A 24,503-nucleotide genomic window follows, 5' to 3' on the forward strand; every position below is an offset into this window, starting at 1 on the left:
TGGCAACATTATGTACAAAATAAGTAAAAAAAGAAGTTACAAACAACTCAAATAAATGAGCAAAAAACACAATCGGTTGGGGGCATGTAAAACGTCTGCCTTCTTCTCCGGCGCCATCTTACAGGCAAACCGCAGATTTCACTATTGTTGCTCATGCAAAGTGAGCAAAGTCAATGTTGATCATCAGCTTTATCCTTTTCAAATGTCACTGTTACTTGAGGAGCCCAATTGTATGCATGTTTCAAACGACTATTTAACGGCAGAGAATAATGCAGCAAATGGTTTAAAAATGATTAAATCTTCAAAACCAATTTAGATTCGATACTGTAATATCAAGTCACTTATTTTATCACATTTTTATTTGTTCCAATAAACACCACATTTAAATATTGTATATTATATTCAAAGACAATGTTACGTGCATGTTGCATTAATCATCTCTGGCTTGACTCTCCCATAAACAGATGTAGTTGTCAATTCATAATGTGAACTGGTTTGTAGTAGTAGGTATAGTCTTGAATGAATGGAATACAACTTTTCTGTTACTTTCTGTTACTAAAATATATGTATATATATATATATATATATATGTGTGTGTGTGTATGTGTGTATATATATACTCAGCAAAAAAATAACCGTCCCTTTTTCAGGACCCTGTCTTTCAAAGATAATTCCTAAAAATCCAAATAACTTCACAGATCTTCATTGTAAAGGGTTTAAGCACTGTTTCCCATGCTTGTTCAAGTAATCATAAACAATTAATGAACATGCATCTGGGGAATGGTCGTTAAGACACTAACAGCTTACAGACGGTAGGCAATTAAGGTCACAGTATGGAAACTTAGGACACTAAAGAGGCCTTTCTACTGACTCTGAAAAACACCAAAAGAAAGATGCCCAGGGTCCCTATTCTTCTGCGTGAACGTGCTTTAGGCATGCTGCAAGGAGGCATGAGGACGGCAGATGTGGCCAGGGCAATAAATTGCAATGTCCGTACTGTGAGACACCTAAGACAGCGCTACAGGGAGACAGGACGGACGGACAGCTGATCGTCCTCACAGTGGCAGACCACGTGTAACAACACCTGCACAGGATCGGTTGTACATCACACCTGCAGGACAGGTACAAGATGGCAACAACAACTGCCCGAGTTACACCAGGAACACACAATTCCTCCATCAGTGCTCAGACTGTCCGCAATAGGCTGAGAGAGGCTGGACTGAGGGCTTGTAGGCCTGTTTAAGACATCACTGGAACCACGTCACCTATGGGCACAAACCGTCGCTGGACCAGACAGGACTGGCAAAAAGTGCTCTTCACTGACGAGTCGTGGTTTTGTCTCACAAGGGGTGATGGTTGGATATGCGTTTATCGTCGAAGGAATCCGCATTACACTGAGGCCTATACTCTGGAGAGGGATCGATTTGGAGATGGAGGGTCCATCATGGTCTGGGACGGTGTGTCACAGCATCATCGGACTGAGCTTGTTGTCATTGCAGGCAATCTCAACTCTCTGCGTTACTTGGAAGACATCATCCTCCCTCATGTGGTACTCTTCCTGCAGGCTCATCCTGACATGACCCTCCAGCATGACAATGCGACCAGCCATACTGTTTGTTCTGTGCGTGATTTCCTGCAAGACAGGAATGTCAGTGTTCTGCCATGGCCAGCGAAGAGCCCGGATCTCAATCCCATTGAGCACATCTGGGACCTGTTGGATCGGAGGGTGAGGGCTAGGGCCATTCCCCCCAGAAATGTCTGGGAACTTGCAGGTGCCTTGGTGGAAGAGTGGGGTAACATCTCACACGAAGATCTGGAAAATCTGGTGCAGTCCATGAGGAGGAGATGCACTGCAGTACTTAATGCAGCTGGTGGCCACACCAGATACTGACTGTTACTTTTGATTTTGACCCCCCCTTGGTTCAGGGACACATTTTTCCATTTATGTTAGTCACATGTCTGTGGAACTTGTTCAGTTTATGTCTCAGTTGTTGAATCTTGTTATGTTCATACAAATATTCACACGTTAAGTTTGCTGAAAATAAACGCAGTTGACAGTGAGAGGACGTTTCTTTTTTTGCTGAGTTTATATATATACACACATGTATCATAATTGTGTTAGTTAAATAAAAACTTCAGTTGATTCCAGTCTGTGCGCTTATTTCTTCATGCTGCTTCATACAGTAAATATACAGTATATTTTGGGGGGGGGGGAACTGAACGGGAAGACTATAACTCCTGGAACATGAAGTGAGTTCACTGCCAACCCCAAAAAGTAATTATATTATTCAGTTAAGGACTGAGCAGCTTCACCGAAAGAGACATTTCTCTAGTAGTAATTGATTGATTGGATTTGTATAGTGCTTTACATATTAAAGGGGGGAACTCACCTCTTCCACCACCAGTGTGTAGCACCCATTTGGGTGATGCACAGCAACCATTTTGTGCCAGAACACTCACACAGCAGCTATCATGGTGGAGAGGTGAGGAGTGATATATGGCAATTGGAAATCAGGGGAATGATTAGGTGGCCATGATTGAATGGAGCCAGGTTGAGAATTTGGCCAAGACACCGTGGTTATCACCCCTATTCTTACGATAAGTGCAATGGAATTTTCTATGACCACAGAGTCAGGACTCCCGTCTAACGATTCATTCGAAAGACTAGTCTAGTCACAGTTCTCTAGTAGTCCACACATTTGCTGCATGGTTAGAGTGGGGGTGATACTGCTGCTCAATATGGGTACAGTAAGCACAATGCAAAGCCTCAAACTCACTGCAGTCTGTCCTGAGAAAGGATTAGTCCTGTTATTTGCCTTCTTAGTCTTACAGTCATGACTGTACCTGTCCATGTCACTGAAGATTGTTAGAAACACAGAGCTGAAAAATAAGTCTCATCACACCATCATGTGACATTGAGCTGGCGCCCATACGACCCCTGGGGAGGTCAGGGGTTAGAGCGGTGATCTGTCTGGGTCCTCTGGGATTGGATTCAGTAAGGGTGGTGGTGAGTTGCTCTCCCGGGGTGGAGACGCTGTGGAAGTTTGAGGTTTGGCTCTGTGTCGCAGCTCAGTGGACAGATTCTCCTTTTCAAGTAGGACGACAACCTTACCCAAAGCCTGCAACATACAGGGTGTGAAACAAAAAGAAAGCAAAGGGTGGACTCATTGACTCTGAAAAATTAGCTTAGAATTTTCTTCATATCATAGGATACAATAACTTTATTTACATGGAAATTCATTTTCTGAGGTTAGCAAACAAAATACTCAACCAATGCACTATAATACAACATAATAATGCAGTACAAAAAAACACTGGAAAGGGATCACACATTGACATCTAGTTCCTGAGACATGCAGCGTTTACATGCCAGTCGGAACTAGGAAACTCTGAAATTCTGTACTTGATAACTGGTCGAACACTGCTTGTGTATAACTACAACCAGTTAGCAAGTTATACATTTCAGAGTTTCCTAGTTCCGACTAGCACATGTATGCGGCATATGTATTGTAGCCCACATGTCCTATGTCACACTGTTCAAGAGCCCAGTCATGGCTCTACCAATAGGGCGTTAGGGGTGGAGCCCCAGCAGATTTAATGTTCCAAAATATACTGTAATCCAGTGGTATTCATAGTTTTTCAAAAGGGAAGCAATTTTTTTCACAATATCTTCTTGTGACTCCACCCCAAATCTAATGACACAACTTTAAAATCAGTAAATTTCAATTTTACATCAACATTCATTTATCAAAATTAAGAGAACTAAATACATTTACTCAATCAAATAAATTGTAAATTATCTTTCTAAAAAAAAGTTTATATTGTCCCATACAATAATCTGTACTCTTAAATATATATTTTTTATAAATATGGTGGCCCCACTGCAATTCCCCCGCGACCCCAACTTTGAATACCATGTGTAATCAATCGGGCTGTCCTGACCAGCCTGACTCACTGTGGGGACATTTATGTTTTATATAAATAAAAATGTATCTTATCTTTAAATATGAATTGTTGGAAAAGGACTCATAAATAAGCATTTCACTGTTAGTCTACACCTGTTGACTACGAAGCATGTGACAAATAAATTTGAGCGGTCTTCGCTCTGTGCAGTGATGTGGGATGCCTTGTTAATTTTTCTGATGCTTGCGCCATGCGACCTGTCACCTTATTGGTCCACACAACTTCAGTCCCGCCTCTATTGTAATGTCATTGGTTAGGTGTGTCTCATTCTGACTGATCCAGTGTAGACTCTTGCGCGTCTATACTTTTCTTCTGCAAATTATAGCTCATGGATGGTTATAGATCTTTTTGGGGCTTCTGACCGGGAGTCGGGACGGAAAATTGAGCATGCATCAGTCAATTAATTTGAATGTCATTCTGTTTTAAATCTGGCTCACAGTGCAGCTTAGGTTCTGGGATATTTTGTCGCATCTGACTGTTCCTTCTTAAAATTCCTTTGCATCAGTTTAGAGAGAGTGATAGCTTGGTGAAAAAGTTCTGTCATGGGTGTATCACAAAGCATGAACAAATTAATTAGCCAGCTAAAGTTATTTTGATAAACATTCAGAAATAACTTTGGTCAAATTAACTACTAACTTTTGATAAGGTAGAGTAAGCTAGCTAGAACTAGTAGCATGCCCATTTATATCTGAGCTAATATTTCAGAATATTTAGGAAAGTCAACTGGCTAGCTATCTCATCCTACTTTGTGATATACACTAGTTATCCCGAGTAAGATCATTCCTTTTCATTTGTTGCATCTGTGCTTAATCTGTTTTCCCTTCATCAATCAATCAGTCACCAGCCAATCAGCGACCACTACTGCAAGGCATGTTTCAACTTTTATGTTGAGAAATTATGTGTATAGTAAAGTTGTTTCGATGATTGATAATGAGGAAGAAAATACACTATCTAATTGGTAAAAGAGTCAGCTGGTGTTATCATTGGTTAAAAAAAGAAGCCAAAATTACCCTGTGAATAATATAGAGATTTGATTGGTTAATCGGTTGGTTGATTGATCGATTGACTAACAGGTATCTAGAAAGAGGTACAGGGGTTCTCACCTCGTTCTCAGCCAGGGCCTCCTTGGCCATGTAGTGCTCCCTCTTAATTTTGATCTCCACATCCTCAGGTATATCAGGGACCATGAAGTCAATCAAACGACCGATTAAGAACACAACATGCTGAGCAAAGAGAAAGGGAAAAAAGAAAGAGAGTGAAGAAGGACCAGGGAAGGAGACACATTATAAGCATACAGTGCATTTGGAAAGTATTCAGACCCCTTGACTTTTTCCATATTTTGTTACGTTACAGCCTTATTCTTATTCACCCCCAAAGCCAATTCCTCCTTTGGCCGTCTCTCCTTCCAGTTCTCTGCTGCCAATGACTGGAACAAACTACAAAAATCTCTGAAACTGGAAACACTTATCTCTCTCACTAGCTTTAAGCACCAGCTGTCAGAGCTACTCACAGATCACAGATCACTGCACCTGTACATAGCCCATCTATAATTTAGCCCAAACAACTACCTCTTCCCCTACTGTATTTGTTTATTTTGCTCTTTCTTCTACTACAAATCTGCCATTCCAGTGTTTTACTTGCTATATTGTATTTACTTTGACACCATGGCCTTTTTTGCCTTTACCTCCCTTATCTCACCTCGTTTGCTCACATTGTATATAGACTTATTTTCTAATGTATTATTGACTGTATGTTTGTTTTACTCCATGTGTAACTCTGTGTTGTTGTATGTGTCGAACTGCTTTGCTTTATCTTGGCCAGGTCGCAATTGTAAATGAGAACTTGTTCTCAACTTGCCTACCTGGTTAAATAAAGGTGAAAAATATATATATATATATTCTAAAATTGATTAAATATATTTTTTCCCCTCCTCAATCTACAGACAATATCCCATAATGACAAAGCAAAAACTGTTTTTTTATATGTTTGGAAATTGATAAAAAAAATAACTGAAAAATCCCATTTACTTAAGTATTCAGACCCTTTCCTCAGTACTTTGTTGAAGCACATTTGGCAGTGATTACAGCCTCGTGTCTTCATGGGTATGACGCTAAAAGCTTGGCACACCTGTATTTGGGGTGTCTCCCATTCTTCTATGCAGATCCGCTCGTCTCTGTCAGGTTGGATGGGGAGTGTCGCTGCACAGATATTTTCAGGTCTCCCAGAGATGTTTGATCGGATTCAAGTCCGGGCTCTGGCTGGGCCACTCAAAGACGTTCAGAGACTTGTCCCAAAGCCACTCCTGCGTTGTCTTGGCAGTGTGCTTAGGGTTGTTGTCATGTTGGAAGGTTGAACCTTCGCCCTAGTCTGAGGTTCTGAGCACTCTGGAGCAGGTTTTCATCAAGGATCTCTCTGTACTTTGCTCCGTTCATATTTCCCTCGATCCTGACTAGTCTCCCAGTCCCTGCCGCTGAAAAACATCCCCGCAGCACGATGCTGCCACCACTATGTTTCACCGTAGGGATGGTGCCAGGTTTTCCTCCAGATGTGATGCTTGGCATTCAGGACAAAAAGTTCAATCTTGGTTTCATCAGAGCTGAGATTCTTGTTTGTCATGGTCTGAGAGTCCTTTAGGTGCCTTTTGTTAAACTCCAAGCGGGATGTCAAGTGCCTTTTACTGAGGAGTGGTTTCTGTCTGGCCACTCTAGCATAAAGGCCTGATTGGTGGAGTGCTGCAGAGATGGTTGTCCTTCTGGAAGGTTCTCCTATCTCCACAGACGAACTCTGTAGCACTGTCAGAGTGACCATCGGGTTCTTGGTCACCTCCCTGACCAAGGCCCTTCTCCCCCGATTCCTCAGTTTGGTTGAGCGGCCAGCTCTAGGAAGAGTGTTATTGGTTCCAAACTTGGAGGCCACTGTGTTCTTAAGGACCTTCAATGCTGAAGAAATGTTTTGGTTTCCCTTCCCCAGATCTGTGCCTCGACACAATCCTGTCTCGGAGCTCTACGGACAATTCCTTCGACCTCACGGCTTGGTTTTTGCCCTGACATGCACTGCCAACCGTGGGACCTTATATAGACAGGTGTGTGCCTTTCCAAATCATGTCCAATGAATTGAATTTACGACAGGTGGACTCCAATCAAGTTGTAGAAACATCTCAAGGATGATCAATGGAAACAGGATGCACCTGAGCTCAATTTCAAGTCTCATAGCAAAGGGTCTGAATACTTATGTAAATAAGGTATCTGTTGTTTATTTTTTATGAATTTGCTAAAATTGATAAAAACCTGTTTATGCTTTGTCGTATTGGAGTATTGTGTGTAGATTTATCAGGGAAAAATCAATTTAATACATTTTAGAACAAGGCTGCAACGTAACAAAATGTGGAAAAAGTCAAGGGGTCTGAATACTTTCCGAATGCACTGTATATGAACATTGTAAGAAGCCTTTAAGCTTACTCAGATGCAATGTGTTGACTAGCCAACACTCCGAGACAAGAGTATAAAAATAAAACACCAAAATGAAGCACCACAGTATAAAAACAAAACACCCTTAGGTTTTAAACCAGTCAGTGACAGTGCACACATTCTCAGCACACGACAAGGCATCTCAATCTCAATTCTCCAAGATGCCTCAGCTCCTTAACAAAAATGCATACACAGATAGACCTATAAACACTGAATTAGTCAATGAATTGCATTAAATCTGTACTACAAAAGTTGTCCACATAATGACATCGCTCAACTCAACGGAACTTGCCTCAAAAATGATGACAAAGGCCAGCCGGCAAGCCAGAAGGTGGAAGTACTCCGGTCGAAAATGCCCATTTCTGTCCCTGTATCCTCGATATCTAAAAAAACGAACAAAGACATGCTAGATGACAATGCCAGTTGTAGAGTAATAGGAACAAAAAAATAACAACATTCACGAAATGCATATATACATTCATGGGTGATTATGAGTGTGTCTCTACCTGCATTGCGTGTTGTTGGCGTTAAAGTTGCTTGGGGAAGTACCCAGAGTGAAGTTAACATAACCCTGAAGGTTTCCATCATTGTTGTAGCGGTAGTAGAGGCGAGGCAGGAAGTCAGAAGTGAAAGCTATCAGGAAGGCCTGGCAGAGAGGCAGGAGTCTTCATTAAACCAAGCACACTTATAACATCACACGCACGCACACAGACACACACACACACACACATACAGTACACTTACATTACTAATGACAGCAAAGTAGGTGATGACTTGCAGGATGTCCAGCCAGATTCCAATGTCCTGAGCCCTCTCCGCTACGGGCCGTCTGTACTGACACACAAACTTCTGCGCGTCCAGACGCACCTCTACCCAGTTATTGATCAGGGCAAACAGCGGGGCAAGTGGACATGCCGCCACAAAGATGGTAATGAAGCCAAACTGCAACACTGCAAAGAGGGGGGCAGTCAGCAGTCAACTTCTGCTTGTGTTGGGGTATGTAAATGCATCTGTAATCTGAGCCATGTAGTAATGTACAATTCTGTTAAATTAATTAAATGATGGATTAGCAGAATATAGTGCCCACAGAAAATATTCTGAAATAATTGTTAATTTGTCTATGTCATGGAAAGAGCAAGTGTTCTTTATGTTTTGTACACAGTATTTATACCCCTTGACATTTTTTCCCATTTTGTTGTGTTACAGCCTGAATTTAAAATGGATTCAATTTAGATTTTTTTTGTCACTGGCCTAAACACAATATCCCACAATGTCAAAGCGGAATTATGTTTTTAGAAATTAATAAAAAATAAAAAGCTGAAATGTCTGGAGTCAATACAGTTGAAGTCGGAAGTTTACATACACCTTAGCCAAATACATTTAAACTCAGTTTTTAACAATTCCTGACAATTAATCAGAGTAAAAATTCCCGGTCTTAGGTCAGTTAGGATCACCACCTTATTTTAAGAATGAGAAATGTCAGAATAATAATAGAGATATTTATTTAATATTTGATTTATTTCATCACATTCCCAGTGGGTCAGAAGTTTACATACACTCAATTAGTATTTGGTAGCATTGCCTTTAAATTGTTTAACTTGGGTCAAACGTTTCGGGTAGCCTTCCACAAGCTCCCCACATTAAGTTGGGTGAATTTTGGCCCATTCCTCCTGACAGAGCTGGTGGAACTGATTAAGGTTTGTAGGCCTCCGTGCTCGCACACACTTTTTCGGGTTTTGCCCACACATTTTCTATAGGATTGAGGTCAGGGCTTTGTGATGGCCACTCCAATACCTTGACTTTGTTGTCCTTAAGCCATTCTGACACAACTTTGTAAGTATGTTTAGGGTCATTATATGCACATAATTTTCCTCCCTCATGAAGCCATCTATTTTGTGAAGTGCACCAGTCCCTCCTGCAGCAAAGCACCCCCACAACATGATGCTGCCATCCCCCGTGCTTCACGGTTGGGATGGTGTTCTTTGGCTTGCAAGCCTCCACCTTTTTCCTCCAAACATAACGATGGTCGTTATGGCCAAACAGTTCTATTTTTGTTTCATCAGACCAGAGGAGAGTTCTCCAAAAAGTACAATCTTTGTCCCCATGTGCAGTTGCAAACCGTAGACAGAAGAAAACAGCAAACAACAATGCAAAAAATATATATAAAACCAAAAAATACATTTAAAACAAAGGACATCAAGGACAACAAAAATCATAACAGCAATGCCAACTGTATATGTTTGTGTGCATGTCTGGCACTATTACATGTATGTGTGTGTTCTTGTATGTGTTTATTTGAATGAGAGTGTGTGTTTATGCATGTGTACAAACACCAGCACGGCATCAGCCTCAGGCAAACCGGCATTAGTTGTAAAAACACTGCCACTTAGTCTCATTCAAATGTACTTTTTATTATGTTTTATTTTGACTTTTTAAAATTTTTACTTTTATCTTTGACCATCATTCTATCTCCCACACAGCAACTCCACTCCCGCTTGTCTTCAATTCCACATACCAACCCTCAGCTTCCCTCAGCCCATCCCATCTATCTCTGCTGGCCACCCACTTCGGGTTTCTACGCAACACATATCTTTCAACTATGCTGTGATGCTTAACGTACAATTTCAATCTATCTAATCAAATAGAATCCACAGATTGCGAGTTGAAGATAAATACTTTTACTAAGAGTATTAGTATATTAGTAATTGACTGACCCGGTCTCTCCAGATCTCCTAACACTATTATTTCTAGAGTCAATTTTAGATCAATGCTATGCATTTTCAGCCATTCCTGAAACTGAGACAAGAAACAGGCTACCTGAGGGCAATACCAAAATAAATGGTCTATTGATTCTGTATCCTCACAACAAAATCTGCAGAGCTTCGATGATTTTATGCCCCAAATATTCAACATTTTGTTATGGCAAGAACTCTATATAATAATTTTAGATGAAAAGCACGAAGTCTTGAATCTTGCGTTGTTTTATATATCAACTCATACACCCTCTACCATGGAATCAGTACATCAAAAATCTCTTCCCAACTATTTTGCAATCTGTATGGCACAGTTGTCAACATCCTGGTCCTCAAATGAAAAAGGTAAACTTTACTATATATGCTATCTTTATTCCTCTGAAGTTTTGGCAGACAGACCAGTTCCCTACCTCCCCCCGCTGCCACCTGCCTCCTACATTTTTGGGGTAATGCTGTAATCAATTGGTTGTACTCTTTGATTGAGCAGACCTTTCCATACAATTCTGATAACTCCATGAAGGACATAACTCTACCATTCCAATTTACAATATCATTTAAGAACACAATACCTTTTTCAAACATCTTTCCCATAAATACAGGTATTTGATCAACCAGCACATTTGAGTTCAGCCATAATATTTGTTCTATCTTTTCAGGGGGATGAAATTGAAATTGTAGCCAACTCTGCAATGCTTGTTTGAAAAAGAGAGATACTTTGAAAATGTATCATTTTCAATTAATCGAAAATGAGACATGGCAATCTGCACAAAGGGGAAAAAAGCAATTTTTAAACAATGGATGAGCTTTTCTTAGTTATCTACTTGAGAACCATTTAGGGTTCAAATAAAACTTTTGAATGAGTGGAGCTTTTAGAGAGTGGTTTAGTGATTTAATATTGAATAATCTCAACCCGCCCTATTCATTATATAGATAGGCATGTTTTATTTTGTCTGGTTTAGCGTCCCAGATAAAGCGAAATATTTTTTGCTCATATGATTTGAAAAACGAATCATTAGAAGTAGGCAGCGCCATAAGTAAGTGAGTAAACTGAGATATGACTAATGAGTTAATCAGGGCAATTTTTCCATAAATAGACAGGTATTTACCTCTCCATGGTTGCAGGATCTTGTCTATTTTTACAAGTTTTCTATTGAAATTCATTGTGGAGAGCTTATTTATATCTTTTGTGATATGAGTATCGAGTATGTTTACTTCATCATCAGCTCATTTTATAGGTAAACTGCAAGGTAATGTAAAAGTTGTATTTTTTAAGGATCCAATTGTAATATTGTACACTTATCATAATTAGGTTTTAGTCCAGAGAGTCTAGATCTTCAATGAGACATTGCAGGGATCTAGCTTGCGGACTTAATATAAAACTTGAGTCATCGGCATACATGGACACCTTTGTTTTAAGCCTTGGATTTCTAATCCTCTAATGTTGTTATTGGATCTGATTTTAATAGCTAGCATTTCGATGGCCATAACGAATAGATATGGTGACAGCGGACACCCTTGTTTAACTCCTCTTGACAATTCAAAACTCTCTGAGAAGTAGCCGTTATTTACTATTTTACATCTGGGGTTGCTATACATATTTTTTCCCCCATTTTATAAGAGAATTACCGAAATTGAAAAAATCCAGGCATTTATAAATAAAATCCAGTCTTACTTTATCAAATGCCTTTTCAAAATCCACTATAAATACCATTCCTGGCTTCTTATATGTTTCATGATGTTGTATTATTTCTAGTAGTTGTCGTATATTATCTCCAGTGTATCGTCCATGTAAAAAACCTGTCTGATCAGGGTGAACAATACCTGGTAAAACCCTTTTAAATCTGAGTGCTATGCATTTCGCCAGTATTTTTGCATCACAACATTGAACTGAAAGGGGCCTCCAGTTTTTTAGACTGGGTCTTTATTTTTGCCATCTAGGTCTTGTTTTAATAATAGAGAAATCAGACCTTCCTGCTGACCGTGACCCGGATCATTGGTTGCTGCGGAAAAGGAGGAGGTCAAAAGGGGGGTGAGTGTAACCGATGTGAAATGGCTAGTTAGTTAGCGGTGGTGCGCGCTAATAGCATTTCAATCAGTGACGTCACTCGCTCTGAGACCTGAAGTAGGGTTTCCCCTTGCGTTGCGGCGCAATGGGCAACGATGCTTCGTGGGGTGTCAGTTGTTGATGTGTGCAAGGGTCCCTGGTTCGAGCCTGGGTTGGGGCGAAGAGAGGGACGGAACCTACACTGTTACATGAGTACCTGACAGACTACCATTTCTAAAGGAGTAGTTAAAACAATCTAACAATGGAGCTTTTAGTATATCAAAAAATACTTGACATACCTCTACGCCATCAAGCCCTGGGGTTTTTCCAGACTGAAAGGATTTAATAGCCTCAAAAAGTTATTCCTCTGTAATTTGGCCTTCGCACTGATCTTTCCGTACATTTGTTAATTTTACATTTTTTATATTATTTGGAAAGAATTCCTTACCATAATCTTCATTCAGTGGGAAAGGATGAGACGGAAAAGAGAACATCTGCCTAAAATAATTAGCTTCCTCTTTTAAAATATCATTCGGAGAATCATAGATGACTCGTCTTCAGTAATGAGTTTCTGCAAATTATTTTTGTTAGCGTTCCTGTATTGGAGATTCAGGAAGAATTTTGTGCATTTTTCTCCATATTCCATCCAGTTTGCTTTAGTTTTGTAATAGATTACATTAGATCATTCTTGAATAAGTTCCTCAAGTTCTTTTTGTTTTTACTCTGACTTGTTTTGTATCTCTTTAGTATCGTTTTTATTGCTATCTACCTATACTATTAGTTCATGGATTTCCCTTGTTAGTCTTGTCTCTTTAGCCAGAAACTGCTTTTTTATTATCGATGAATATTGAATTGAATGACCCCTGAAGGTACATTCAAAGGTATCCAAACAGTAAGGGGATTTGCTGAACCTATATTATACTGGAAAAATTCAGTTATAAATTATTTTGTCTTAGTTAAAATTAAGTTGTCCTTCAGTAAACTTTGATTAGATTTCCAATATCCACGTCCACATGGAAAATCTATAAGAGTTATGTGAATGCCAACTAGATGAGGATCCGATCGCATTCTGTCTCCTATTAAAACATGTTTAAACTTTGATGCAAGAGAGAAAGAGACAAGAAAATAGTCAAGACGACTAGCTTGATTAAGTCTCCTCCATGTATATTTCACTAGGTCGGGGTTTTTAGTCTCAAAATATCCACTATTTCTAATGTGTCCCTAATATTTGTGATTTTCTTAATAAGGGCACGGTGATGATAGTTTGTAGAGTGATTACCTCTACAGTCCATTGAGGTACTTAACACTGTGTTATAGTCTCCTACCATCATGATTAGATCATTTGTTGCCTGTAAGTTCAATAAATTGGTATAAATGTTTTCGAAGAAGTGTGGATCATCCTGATTTGGACCATATAGATTAATGAGCCAAATCTCTTTTTTGTCCACTTTCATATTCAAAAGGATCCACCTTCCTTGTGAATCATTCCTGACTATTGGCACATTCAGATCGAAATTTTTGTTAATTAATATCATCACACCTTTTGAGTTCCTTTGTCCACGACAGAAAATTATTTCACCGCCCCATTCCTTTTTCCACGCAACTTCATCTAAGGATGTAGAGGGAGTTTCCTGTAAACAGTGTATGTTATATTCCTTTTCTTTTAGCCATGTAAAGACTGATCTTCTATTTTTATAATCTGCTAAACCGTTACAATTATAACTGGCTATACTTATTTCACCCCTTACCATAACTAGATACTATTCCCAGTCTAAATTGACCATAATTAGTGCTTGTAAAGTTACTGCCATCAGAAGTATTATGACGGTCAAAACTAGAGCTTTCAAATGTCTGATATTTAAAATTTAAGAAATAGGTTCTAGCAATATTTGTTTTATTCCCTTGCCTGTTTGCCTGTGAGTCAATGCCACAGATGTTAGAAAATTGAGACAGGATATTATGTGTGTAGCAAATCTGAGTAGGTTGATGTGTATGATATTGGATGTGATATAGTGAGAGTGTGTACGATGTCTGTATAAGAGTAAGACTATAATGTGTGATGTCCAAATAAATAATAACTCTGCCAATTTTCATGGTTGAGTGTCTATGTGTGTAACATGTAGTGCGTAAAGCCTTAATATTCATTATGATAATTGTAATCCATATCGTATCACCATCATAGTTGCATCATAATTACCTTTCACATTATTGAAAAACACATCCCAGAATTTCCATAGCAATTGACGTTTCACATGATCATGAAAGAGACCTTGCATTACTCTAGAGACGACTTCACTACAGTACAAATGTATTCCGTACAATATGTTATTATTCCCCAATGCCTCTATTCTGATATCTTCCCCTTGCTTGTTGTAAACACATATAAACTTGTAGACAAATACATAAAAAAGATAAACAAACAATAAACACATTAAATTATAAAACAGTACTCGACAATAGAGAGAGAGGGAGAGAAGAGAGAGAAAAGAGAGAAAGAGAGAGTGAGAGAAGTGAGCAAGATCAGGTGTGTGTGTGTATGTATATGTCCGTATGTGTAAGCAAGCATGTAATTGAGTACGTGTGTGTTCATATCCACTTCATAATGTTCTGATATTTTTACAGTTCCCATACCTTATTTTTTTCGTAACCTGAAGTCCCTGTAGAATTCAGTACAGCCACGGTGTTATGGAGCTGTCTCGGAATAGCTGTCAATCTATAAAGAGTTTGTCCACAATGATAAAGGCACGCTTACCGTTCTCCCTTTGTTGTCTTTGTACCGGATACAGTCTCTTACGACATTCGTTTATTTCCCTTGGAAATTGTTCATTGAGACCGAATTTGGTCCCTTTATGCTCCATTCCCTGCTTTTGATCAGCTCCTTTTGTTGGTAGTGTTCAAATTTTGCGATGATTGGTCGGGGACCCTTGGTCTTGTCGCTCCGAGCTCCAAGTCTGTGTGCTTGGTGGAAAGCCACCTTGTTTACAGTCTCTATAGGAAGTTTCAAGGCGGACTGCATGAATTCTCTGATCGCGCCCTCTGGATTATTGGATGCGTCCTCAGGAATCCCAGCAAAAATGTGATTTTCACGCATGCTACGACTTTGTATGTCTAGTAGCGACTCTTTCATTACCCTGTTTTCCCTGAGTAGACAATCCATGTTGGAATCGTATATTTTAACCTTGGCTGTGAGTGTCTTGTTCTCTCTTTGGAGCGTGAGAATTTCACTCTGGCTGAACGCCAAACTCTCCCTCATCCCTGCTACCTCCTCACACAACTTTTCCAGTGTTGCATGGATTCCAGCCAGAGCACTAGCCTCTATCTCAATGGTAAGTAAATCATCCATGTCTGTAAATTAATCTGTTTTTCTTTTTTTTTGTCAGGTTAAAGTTATTTTGTGAGGTGGTCGGATCTTTCCATGATGGAGTATGTTGTTCCTCCATAGCGTAAAGCTGTTGGTACTCGTTGATTTCCCTCAGGATCTCCTTAGTATCCAGATTGGCTCTTTACTGCAACCATTTGTTTTACAAAAAGATAACAATGAGTCTTTCCCACGACGATGACAGGTGTCTGTAGTAGAGCAAGCTAGCGCTCGCGGAATCCACACAAAAAAAAGGAACACAAACTTGCAGGCCCAGCCATGAAAGGCTAACCGCATCGTGGAATACTTAGTAACAAAACTTTAGTTCTGATTCTGCCAGATCAGTTTAATAGTGAGCTTGTGCTAGATGTGGTTAGTTAGCTAACTAGCTAGCTAACCTAGCCAATGAGGTGTGTGTGTGTGTGTGTGTGTGTGTGTGTGTGTGTGTGTGTGTGTGTGTGTGTGTGTGTGTGTGTGTGTGTGTGTGTGTGTGTGTGTGTGTGTGTGTGAAATAGTGATATAAATTATGCTAGTTACTACCCCTGATAACTTGCCCAAATATTCATGTTTGAAAGAGTGTGAGTGTGTATGTCAGAGAAATAGAAATAGAAATGGTAGATACTACTGTACCCCTGATACTTTGGTCAGATAACCGTGTGTGTGTGTCTGTGTATACAGTGGGTGACATGTCCATGATAGCTATCTAATAACAATTGTTATGCTACAGTAGGTAATGGTTTGGCTTATCATGTTCATGTCTATGTAGAAGAAGACTAGGAGGAAGTGGAGAGGACTCAGGGAAAGGTATCAGAGAGAGAGAAGGGCAGAGAAAGAGAAGAAGAGGTCTGAGTCATCAGCTTTAGGCCAGCAGCCTTGGCTCTTCTGCCACATTCTTTATTTTCTGGATCCATTTACTGTGCCTAGGGCAATGAGTGGCAATTTCACAGCCAGTCCCTCTACTACGTAATCTACAAGTGTGGTCACCACCGGTGCATCAAGATCCTCTACGTCATCTACAAGTGCGACCACCACCTCCACCAGTGCAGCGAGACCCTCTATGTCATCTACTACTGTGACCATCACCAGTGCAGCGAGACCCTCTACAACGTCTACATCATCCACAAGTATGACCAGCACCGGTGCAGCCATGGAAGATGATGAAATGGAGGAAGCACCTCTGGATCTAGGACCACCTGAGATTATTATGAACCTCACGTAAGTGACCACTGAGGACCTCGTTGAACAAGATGTGGCCGTGGAGACAAACGAGGAGAAAAACAGGGAGAGAAACGAAGAGGAACAATGTCACACCAGGCGTCATCGGAGGTACCAGCCCCCAGAGCCACCCAACTCATTTCAGCAGAGGCTCCTCCAAGCCGTCGAGAGGGATGCAGCCCAACCTGATGCTCACAGGAAGGAGGATGAAGAGACCCTCTTTGCCATGAGCCTGGTGCCAACCCTGAAGAGGCTGCCTCAGCAAAGAAAAGCAGCAGTCAAGGTTAAAATGTATCAGCTGCTTTTCAAAGCCGAGTTCAATGGTACGTTTTCTTTTCTCTTCACATCACAGGTAGTGTCATAAGTGTTGCGACAGTGAAGTAAAGTAGGTCATTTTTACAGTAAACCTATTCGGATAATTGGTATTTTAGATCAAAGGATTAATATGAGGCAAATGTATAGATGTTGTTTCTGCGTTAGAAAATATCCTAAAACAACAGTTTGCTGTCTAAATATTTGCCTGTCACATTCATCTTTTGATCTGAAATACACATTCCATGAGTAAACAGCAAGAATTACCAACTTTACCACAATGTTCCAATATTTATGCCACTAACTACACTATACAAGCAGTATTTAGTTAACATAAATCTCAACTTATATGGTGTTATATTATGTAAAGCTTGTATGTTGTTTTTCTCTTCCCTTCCACCAATTTAGCCGACCAGCTCACAGGAAGGACAGGAAGAAGAGTTGTCTGGTTGATGTTTTGACCTCCCTCATTGTACCTTTCCTTTTACACACGTCAGTTCCCTTTAAATTAAGTCAATTCATGAAGTAATTTGTTTCTAAAGTCTTAGGATAGCACTCATAGATTTCTGAATTGACAGAATTGAAACTCACCCACTGGAGAATTCACAGATGCTCTTTTTGGTCTCTTACAAGACTAAAGGTGAATATATATATTTAATTTAAAACCACTTGAAAACCAGGGTGTTGAATCTTTTTGTGAAGTTATGTTCCATCGACTGGTCCATGACGTCCAGGGACAATTTGTTTGTTTAGCTGTGTTATGGCTGCACATTATTTATTTATTTTCAGAGACAGAGACACACACACACACACACCTCTCCTCCACTACTCTCTGTACCTCAGATCTCCAGTGCCATGCCCTCTCTCTCTTTATGGCCATGTCTGAAGTTCCCCTACTACGTCTAGGCTTTATGAGAAGTGCCTGTATCTGTCTGCAGTTGTGCCAACAATACATGCTCTTGTTGTTCTCTTACAGATTACAGGCTACACATACATTTTTGTATTTTTACACACACATACTTACACACACACACCTCTTTCAATAGTTTTATTTTTTGTAACATTTTTACAACACACATACCTGTCATGTTCTTTCCTGTACTTGAATACCTATTAAATTATGTTTTCATAGTCAGTTGTTTCATTTCTTTATTAATATCTAATTTATACTTAAATCTGCTAATTTCTTCCCTACACCTTTGTAGATCTAAGACAAGATGAAAGTAAAAACACATTCTCTTCCTAATTTGTTTTTTTTCTACCTGCATTTTGTCAGAGCAGTGAAGAGGGTGATAAACTGTACTATTTGTATATACCCTAGGTTACCCTTTCCCTTTGTTATCATACTAAGTATATGTCGTATAACCTTAATTAGTGCTCCTGCTCACCTGATGTACCATTCCAGGTGTGTATAATACTGACGTTAATGGGAGAGGGAAGGTGTTAAATTTCATATAACTTCAAAATGAAGAGATACAATGAGACATAAAATAATCTGGGAAAAAATTATATTTTATGAACAACGGTGGATGGTTCTTAAAATAACCTTTGTGTTAGGGGGCTCTTAAAAAAGCAGTTTCACTCCACAGCATAGTGCCATAGGACTTCCCCTGCTGGCGATGAGAAGTAGGTGGTCAGCTTCTCCCTCACCTGGAGTGCCTGTCTGGGGGCATTGTTGGCACCTGCCCAGGTGATATCAGGTAGGTGACCAGGTCACCAATAAATCTGCGATAATGGAGAATTTCAAAACGCATTCCTCTACGGCTGGCCATGCTTTCCACCTGGCTACCCCGACCCCGGTCAACAGCCCTGCACCCCTCACTGCAACTTTCCCAAGCCTCCCCCATTTCTCCTTCACCCAAATCCAGATAGCTGGTGTTCTGAAAGAGCTGCAAAATCTAGAACCCCTACAAATCAGCAGGGCTTGACAATCTGGACCCTCTCTTCCTAAAATGATCCGCCGAAATTGTTGCAACCCCTATTACTAGCTTGTTCAACCTCTCTGTCGTATCGTCTGAGATCCCCAAAGATTGGAACGCTGCCGCGGTCATCCCCCTCTTCAAAGGGGGAGACACTCTAGACCCAAACTGCTACGGACCTATATCTATCCTACCCTGCCTTTCTAAGGTCTTGGAAAGCCAAGTTAACAAACAGATCACCGACCATTTCGAATCCCACCGTACCTTCTCCGCGATGTAATCTGGTTTCCGAGCTGGTCACGGGTGCACCTCAGCCATGCTCAAGGTCCTAAACGATATCATTACCGCCATCGATAAGAGACAATACTGTGCACCTGTATTCATCGACCTGGTCAAGGCTTTCGACTCTGTCAATCACCATATTCTTATCGGCAGACTCAACAGCCTTGGTTTCTCAAATGACTGCCTAGCCTGGTTCACCAACTACTTCTCTGACACAGTTCAGTGTGTCAAATCGGAGGGCCTGTTGTCTGGACCTCTGGCAGTCTCTATGGGGGTGCCACAGGGTTCAATCCTCAGGCTGACTCTTTTCTCTGTATATATCAATGATGTCGCTCTTGCTCCTGGTGATTCTCTGATCCACCTCTACGCAAATGACACCATTCTGTATACTTCTGGCCCTTCTTTGGACACTGTGTTAACTAACCTCCAGACGAGCTTCAATGCCATACAACTCTCCTTCCGTGGCCTCCAACTGCTCTTAAATGCAAGCAAAACTAAATGCATGCTCTTCAACCGATCGCTGCACACACCTACCCACCCGCCCAGCATCACTACTCTGGACGGTTCTGACTTAGAATATGTGGACAACTACAAATACCTAGGTGTCTGGTTAGACTGTAAACTCTCCTTCCAGACTCACATTAAGCATCTCCAATCCAAAACTAAATCTAGAATTGGCTTCCTATTTCGCAACAAAGCCTCCTTTACTCATGCTGCCAAACATACCCTAGTAAAACTGACTATCCTACCGATCCTTGACTTCGGCGATGTCATTTACAAAATAGCCTCCAACACTCTACTCAGCAAATTGGATGCACTCTATCACAGTGCGATCCGTTTTTTGTCACCAAAGCCCCATATACTACCCACCACTGCGTCCTGTATGCTCTTGTTGGCTGGCCCTCGCTTCATATCCGTCGCCAAACACACTGGCTCCAGGTCATCTATAACTCTTTGCAAGGTAAAGCCCCGCCTTATTTCAGCTCACTGGTCACCATAGCAGCACCCACCCACCCGTAGCACGCGATCCAGCAGGTATATTTCACTGGTCACCCCCAAAGCCAATTCCTCCTTCGGCCGCCTTTCCTTCCAGTTCTCTGCTGCCAATGACTGGAACGAACTGCAAAAATCACTGAAGCTGGAGACTCATATCTCCCTCACTAGGTTTAAGCACCAGCTGTCAGAACAGCTCACAGATCACTGCACCTGTACATAGCCAATCTGTAAATAGCCCATCCAACTACCTCATCACCATATTGTTATTTATTTTGCTCCTTTGCACCCCAGTACCGCTACTTGCACCCTCATCTTCTGCACATCTATCACCCCAGTGTTTAATTTGCCATACTGTAATAATTTCGCCACTATGGCCTATTTATTGACTCACACCCCTTATCCTACCTCATTTGCACACACTGTACATAGACTTTCTCTATTGTATTATTGACTGTATGTTTGTTTTCTCCATGAGTAACTCTGTGTTGTTGTTTGTGTCGCACTGCTTTGCTTTATCTTGGCCAGGTCGCAGTTGTAAATGAGAACTTGTTCTCAACTAGCCTACCTGGTTAAATAAAGGTGAAATAAATAAATGTAAAAAATTTGGCGTGCCCATCTCCATCCGGAACGGCTCCTGGAATGACCTCCGCAGGTAGTTGTGGAGAACACACGTGGCCTTCACGTAGGCATCGACATTTGAGAGGCTGAGACCAAGCACTCTCTGTTACATTCTCCACCGGGCTGCCAGAATCCCAAAGGCGCATTCACCAACATCGACGACACGGAACAGTAGATGGCATCTACTACAGCCACGAGTAAAACTGAATATATACCCTTGTAGTTGTAGAATTGTGAACCTGAGCACGGTGGAGCCTGAATTACTATGTTCCCCGTCAATGGAGCCAAGACAGTTGGGGAAATTCCACTTCTCCAGGACCTCGGCAGCGATGGCCCTCCAGTGTTCCTCCTTGGGGAGAGGCATGCATTCACCAACCAGACAGTCCCAAATGGCTTGTGCCACAGAGGGGACAATACCTGCCACCGGGACCGTCCAACTCGGAAGCTGAATCCGATGGTCCTGTAGGAGTCCCCTGTCGCCAAGAATCTGAAATATAATTCAAAATACTGATAAATATTGTGTGTAACTTCAATTCAACCACATATTCTATCTACTCCTATAGATACCTCATTACTGTTTATTATGCTCTACTAATTATATTGTAATACTCATCAACCATCATTAACAATGCCTTGAAACAGTACAATTCAGTCTATATCAATAAACTGTGGCCCAGGCTAACTCTACTCTTAGAACAAAAGGTGTTATTATTGTGAATACTTCAGTACATATGTGGCAATTATTTATTTCAGGAGCCAGCAAAACTAGTGTATGTGCTCTAGGTAATTTGACACCATTAGACATGCATGTGGTTATTCTTGTAACTGTTATGGCCAACTATGGTTACACCTCTTGGGTTTTTTCCAGAACAGGGGTGTCCCTTTCTGAGGAGTCAGCAGCATGACATGTATTGGTTATTCCTGTAGAGTGCCAAGGTCTGTTGCTATGGTCCTACATGCATGAAACTATTTCTGTGACTTCTGTGATGTATAAGAAGTTTGTGCCAAGACTGGAAGGCAGTTGTATTCATGATCCAGCTCTGCTTTTTTAATGAAGTAATAAAAAGTCTATTAGAACTCACATGCTCCGGTATTTGTGAAATATGATTGACCTAATATTTCCACGACACTATCTACCTAAAAGGGTTCTCCGGCTGTCCCCATAGGAGAAACCTTTGAAGAACCCTTTTTTGGTTCCAGGTAGAACCCTTTTGGTTCCAAGTATAACCCTATTGAGTTCCATGTATAACCTTTTCCCCAAAGGGTTATACCTGGAACCAAAAAGGGTTATCCTATGGGGAAAGCAGAAGGACACGTTTGGAACCCTTTTTTCTAAGAGTGTATGTGATTCCAATAAGAATTTAATGAATGACTGTAACTTTCTTGAAAAACAATGGGTCCTGGAGAAGACTAGCCTACCTTCATCAGGGCAGAAGGCACCTTAACTTTATTTTCATTTGGTAACATTGCATCATGAAAAAAGGATTATAAACCAATTTTGTGAAAAGTTATCATCCGAATGAACAATCTGTAAATGTACATCTGATGTCAAACAGGGACTATTAACTAGAGAGCCCTTTTAGCTAGCTAGGTTGCACATATCAATCAATTATGGTATCAAAGTATTTAAAAATGTACTAGAATTTAGCTTACCGGAGACAAATCGCCAGGCATTCAACTGGGCTGATGGACTCCCGGTAGTTGGTATCCATCCAGGCGATCCTGGCTCCAACCATCTGGAGCAGGTGATCGAACTGGCTTCGGTCCAGACGAAAGTAACTTCGGAATTCCTCTACAAACAGTCGAAGCTCTTGAATGAGACGGTGGAACTACCCTGCCTGCTTTCCCCTGCCTGCATTCGGGACTTCAACCATCTCTGGACCCACACAGACCTGCGCTTTCGGCGAGGCTGGTCCCGGCCCAACAGCACGATCAAGACCACCTTCCTCAACGTTGGTCTCATTGTTGAAAGAGCCTACTCTCTGCTATCTTGACTATTTATTATTGCATTTCGCTCCAAAACTGCATTTCAGGGAAATTATATTATAGGCTCTCACAATTCATTTGTAGAGGTCATCGAATAAATAATATGTATGCTGCTTGGCAAATAAATGAATAAAACATTTAAATAAATTCCACAGTCAAACTGTTTATATTATATTATCCCAATTTTTTTTTTTACTGGATATGTGTGAAACAAAAATTCAACATTCACGTTTTGCTACTTACTGTCAAGTCTACGCATACAATTTGATGCATACGTTTGATAAATCCAACGTATGCACCACACAAAACGCACGGCAACTGCCTCTGCAACGCAATGCTGCAAGGCAAACGCAGCGTTCTATTGGAAATGAATGTACTTCTGGTGTACCAAAACGCAAAAACACAGTCGTTATGTTCGAAGCATAAGCATACTGCTAAAGCAACACTTGAGTGGTTTAAGGGGAAACATTTACATGTCTTGGAATGGCCTAGTCAAAGCCCAGACCTCAATCCAATTGAGAATCTGTGGTATGACTTAAAGATTGCTGTACACCAGCGGAACCCATCCAACTTGAAGGAGCTGGAGCAGTTTTGCCTTGAAGAATGGGCTAAAATCCCAGTGGCTAGATGTGCCAAGCTTATAGATACATACCCCAATAGACTTGCAGCTGTAATTGCTGCAAAAGGTGGCTCTACAAAGTATTGACTTTTTTTTTGGGGGGGGGGGGGGGGTGAATAGTTAAGCACGCTCAAGTTTTCAGTTTTTTTGTCTTATTTCTTGTTTGTTTCACAATAAAAAATATTTAGCATCTTCAAAGTGGTAGGCATGTTGTGTAAATCAAGTGATACAAACCCACAAAAAATCAATTTTATTTCCAGGTTGTAAGGCAACAAAATAGGAAAAATGCCAAGGGGGGTGAATACTTTCGCAAGCCACTGTATCTCCAGAGTTGTGCAGCGGTCTAAGACACTGCATCTCAGTGCTAGAGGCGTCACAACAGACCCTGGATCGATCCCAGGCTGTATCACAACCGGCCGTGATCGGGAGTCCCATAGGGCAGCGCACAATTGGCCCAGCGTCGTCCATGTTAGGGGAGGGTTTAGCCGGGGTAGGCTGCCATTGTAAAATATGAATTTGTTCTTAATTGACTTGCCTAGTTAAATAAATAATTTTAAAAATGAAGAAAAACAATGCACAATACAGTAATTGAGTACATTGACACATCAAGTGATTTGTGATGATGTGATGTGACGATCTGGCTCAGTTGGTAGAGCATGGCTCTTACAATGCTAGGGTTGTGGATTCGATTCCCATGAGGAAAAACTATGAAAATGTATGTATTCACTACTGTAAGTTGCACTGGATAAGAGTGTCTACTACAGTAAAATGTAAAAGGAATGAATAGACCATTTCAGTTTTCACAAATATAGTGCACTGGGCCTTTACTGGTCCTTTTTTTTCTGCATCCCCAAAACTATTTCCCGCGGCTATGCCTGTTTACAACAAGGCACTAATGTAATACTGCAAAAAATGTGGCAAAGCAATTCATGTTTTGTCCTGAAAACAAAGTGTTATGTTTGGGGCAAATC

At 40.8% G+C, this 24,503-nt stretch overlaps 1 protein-coding gene across 1 annotated transcript in view; it reads right to left on the minus strand.

Annotated features, from left to right (window-relative positions):
* Window positions 1-332: 332 nt before the first annotated feature.
* The window catches only part of ano7 (anoctamin 7), a 78,337-nt gene continuing 54,166 nt past the window's right edge, over window positions 333-24,503 (minus strand). Inside the window, exons 20-24 of the mRNA XM_045703345.2 lie at window positions 8,175-8,380; window positions 7,937-8,076; window positions 7,723-7,813; window positions 5,067-5,186; window positions 333-3,119 (exon numbers count right to left, since the gene is read on the minus strand). Of these exons, the coding sequence (XP_045559301.2) occupies window positions 2,955-3,119; window positions 5,067-5,186; window positions 7,723-7,813; window positions 7,937-8,076; window positions 8,175-8,380 (722 nt within the window). The 3' untranslated portion in view covers window positions 333-2,954. The remainder of the gene's footprint in view (window positions 3,120-5,066; window positions 5,187-7,722; window positions 7,814-7,936; window positions 8,077-8,174; window positions 8,381-24,503) is intronic.

This window comes from Salmo salar, chromosome 20 (assembly GCF_965601325.2).
Source record: "Salmo salar chromosome 20, fSalSal1, whole genome shotgun sequence".
Taxonomy (NCBI): domain Eukaryota; kingdom Metazoa; phylum Chordata; class Actinopteri; order Salmoniformes; family Salmonidae; genus Salmo; species Salmo salar.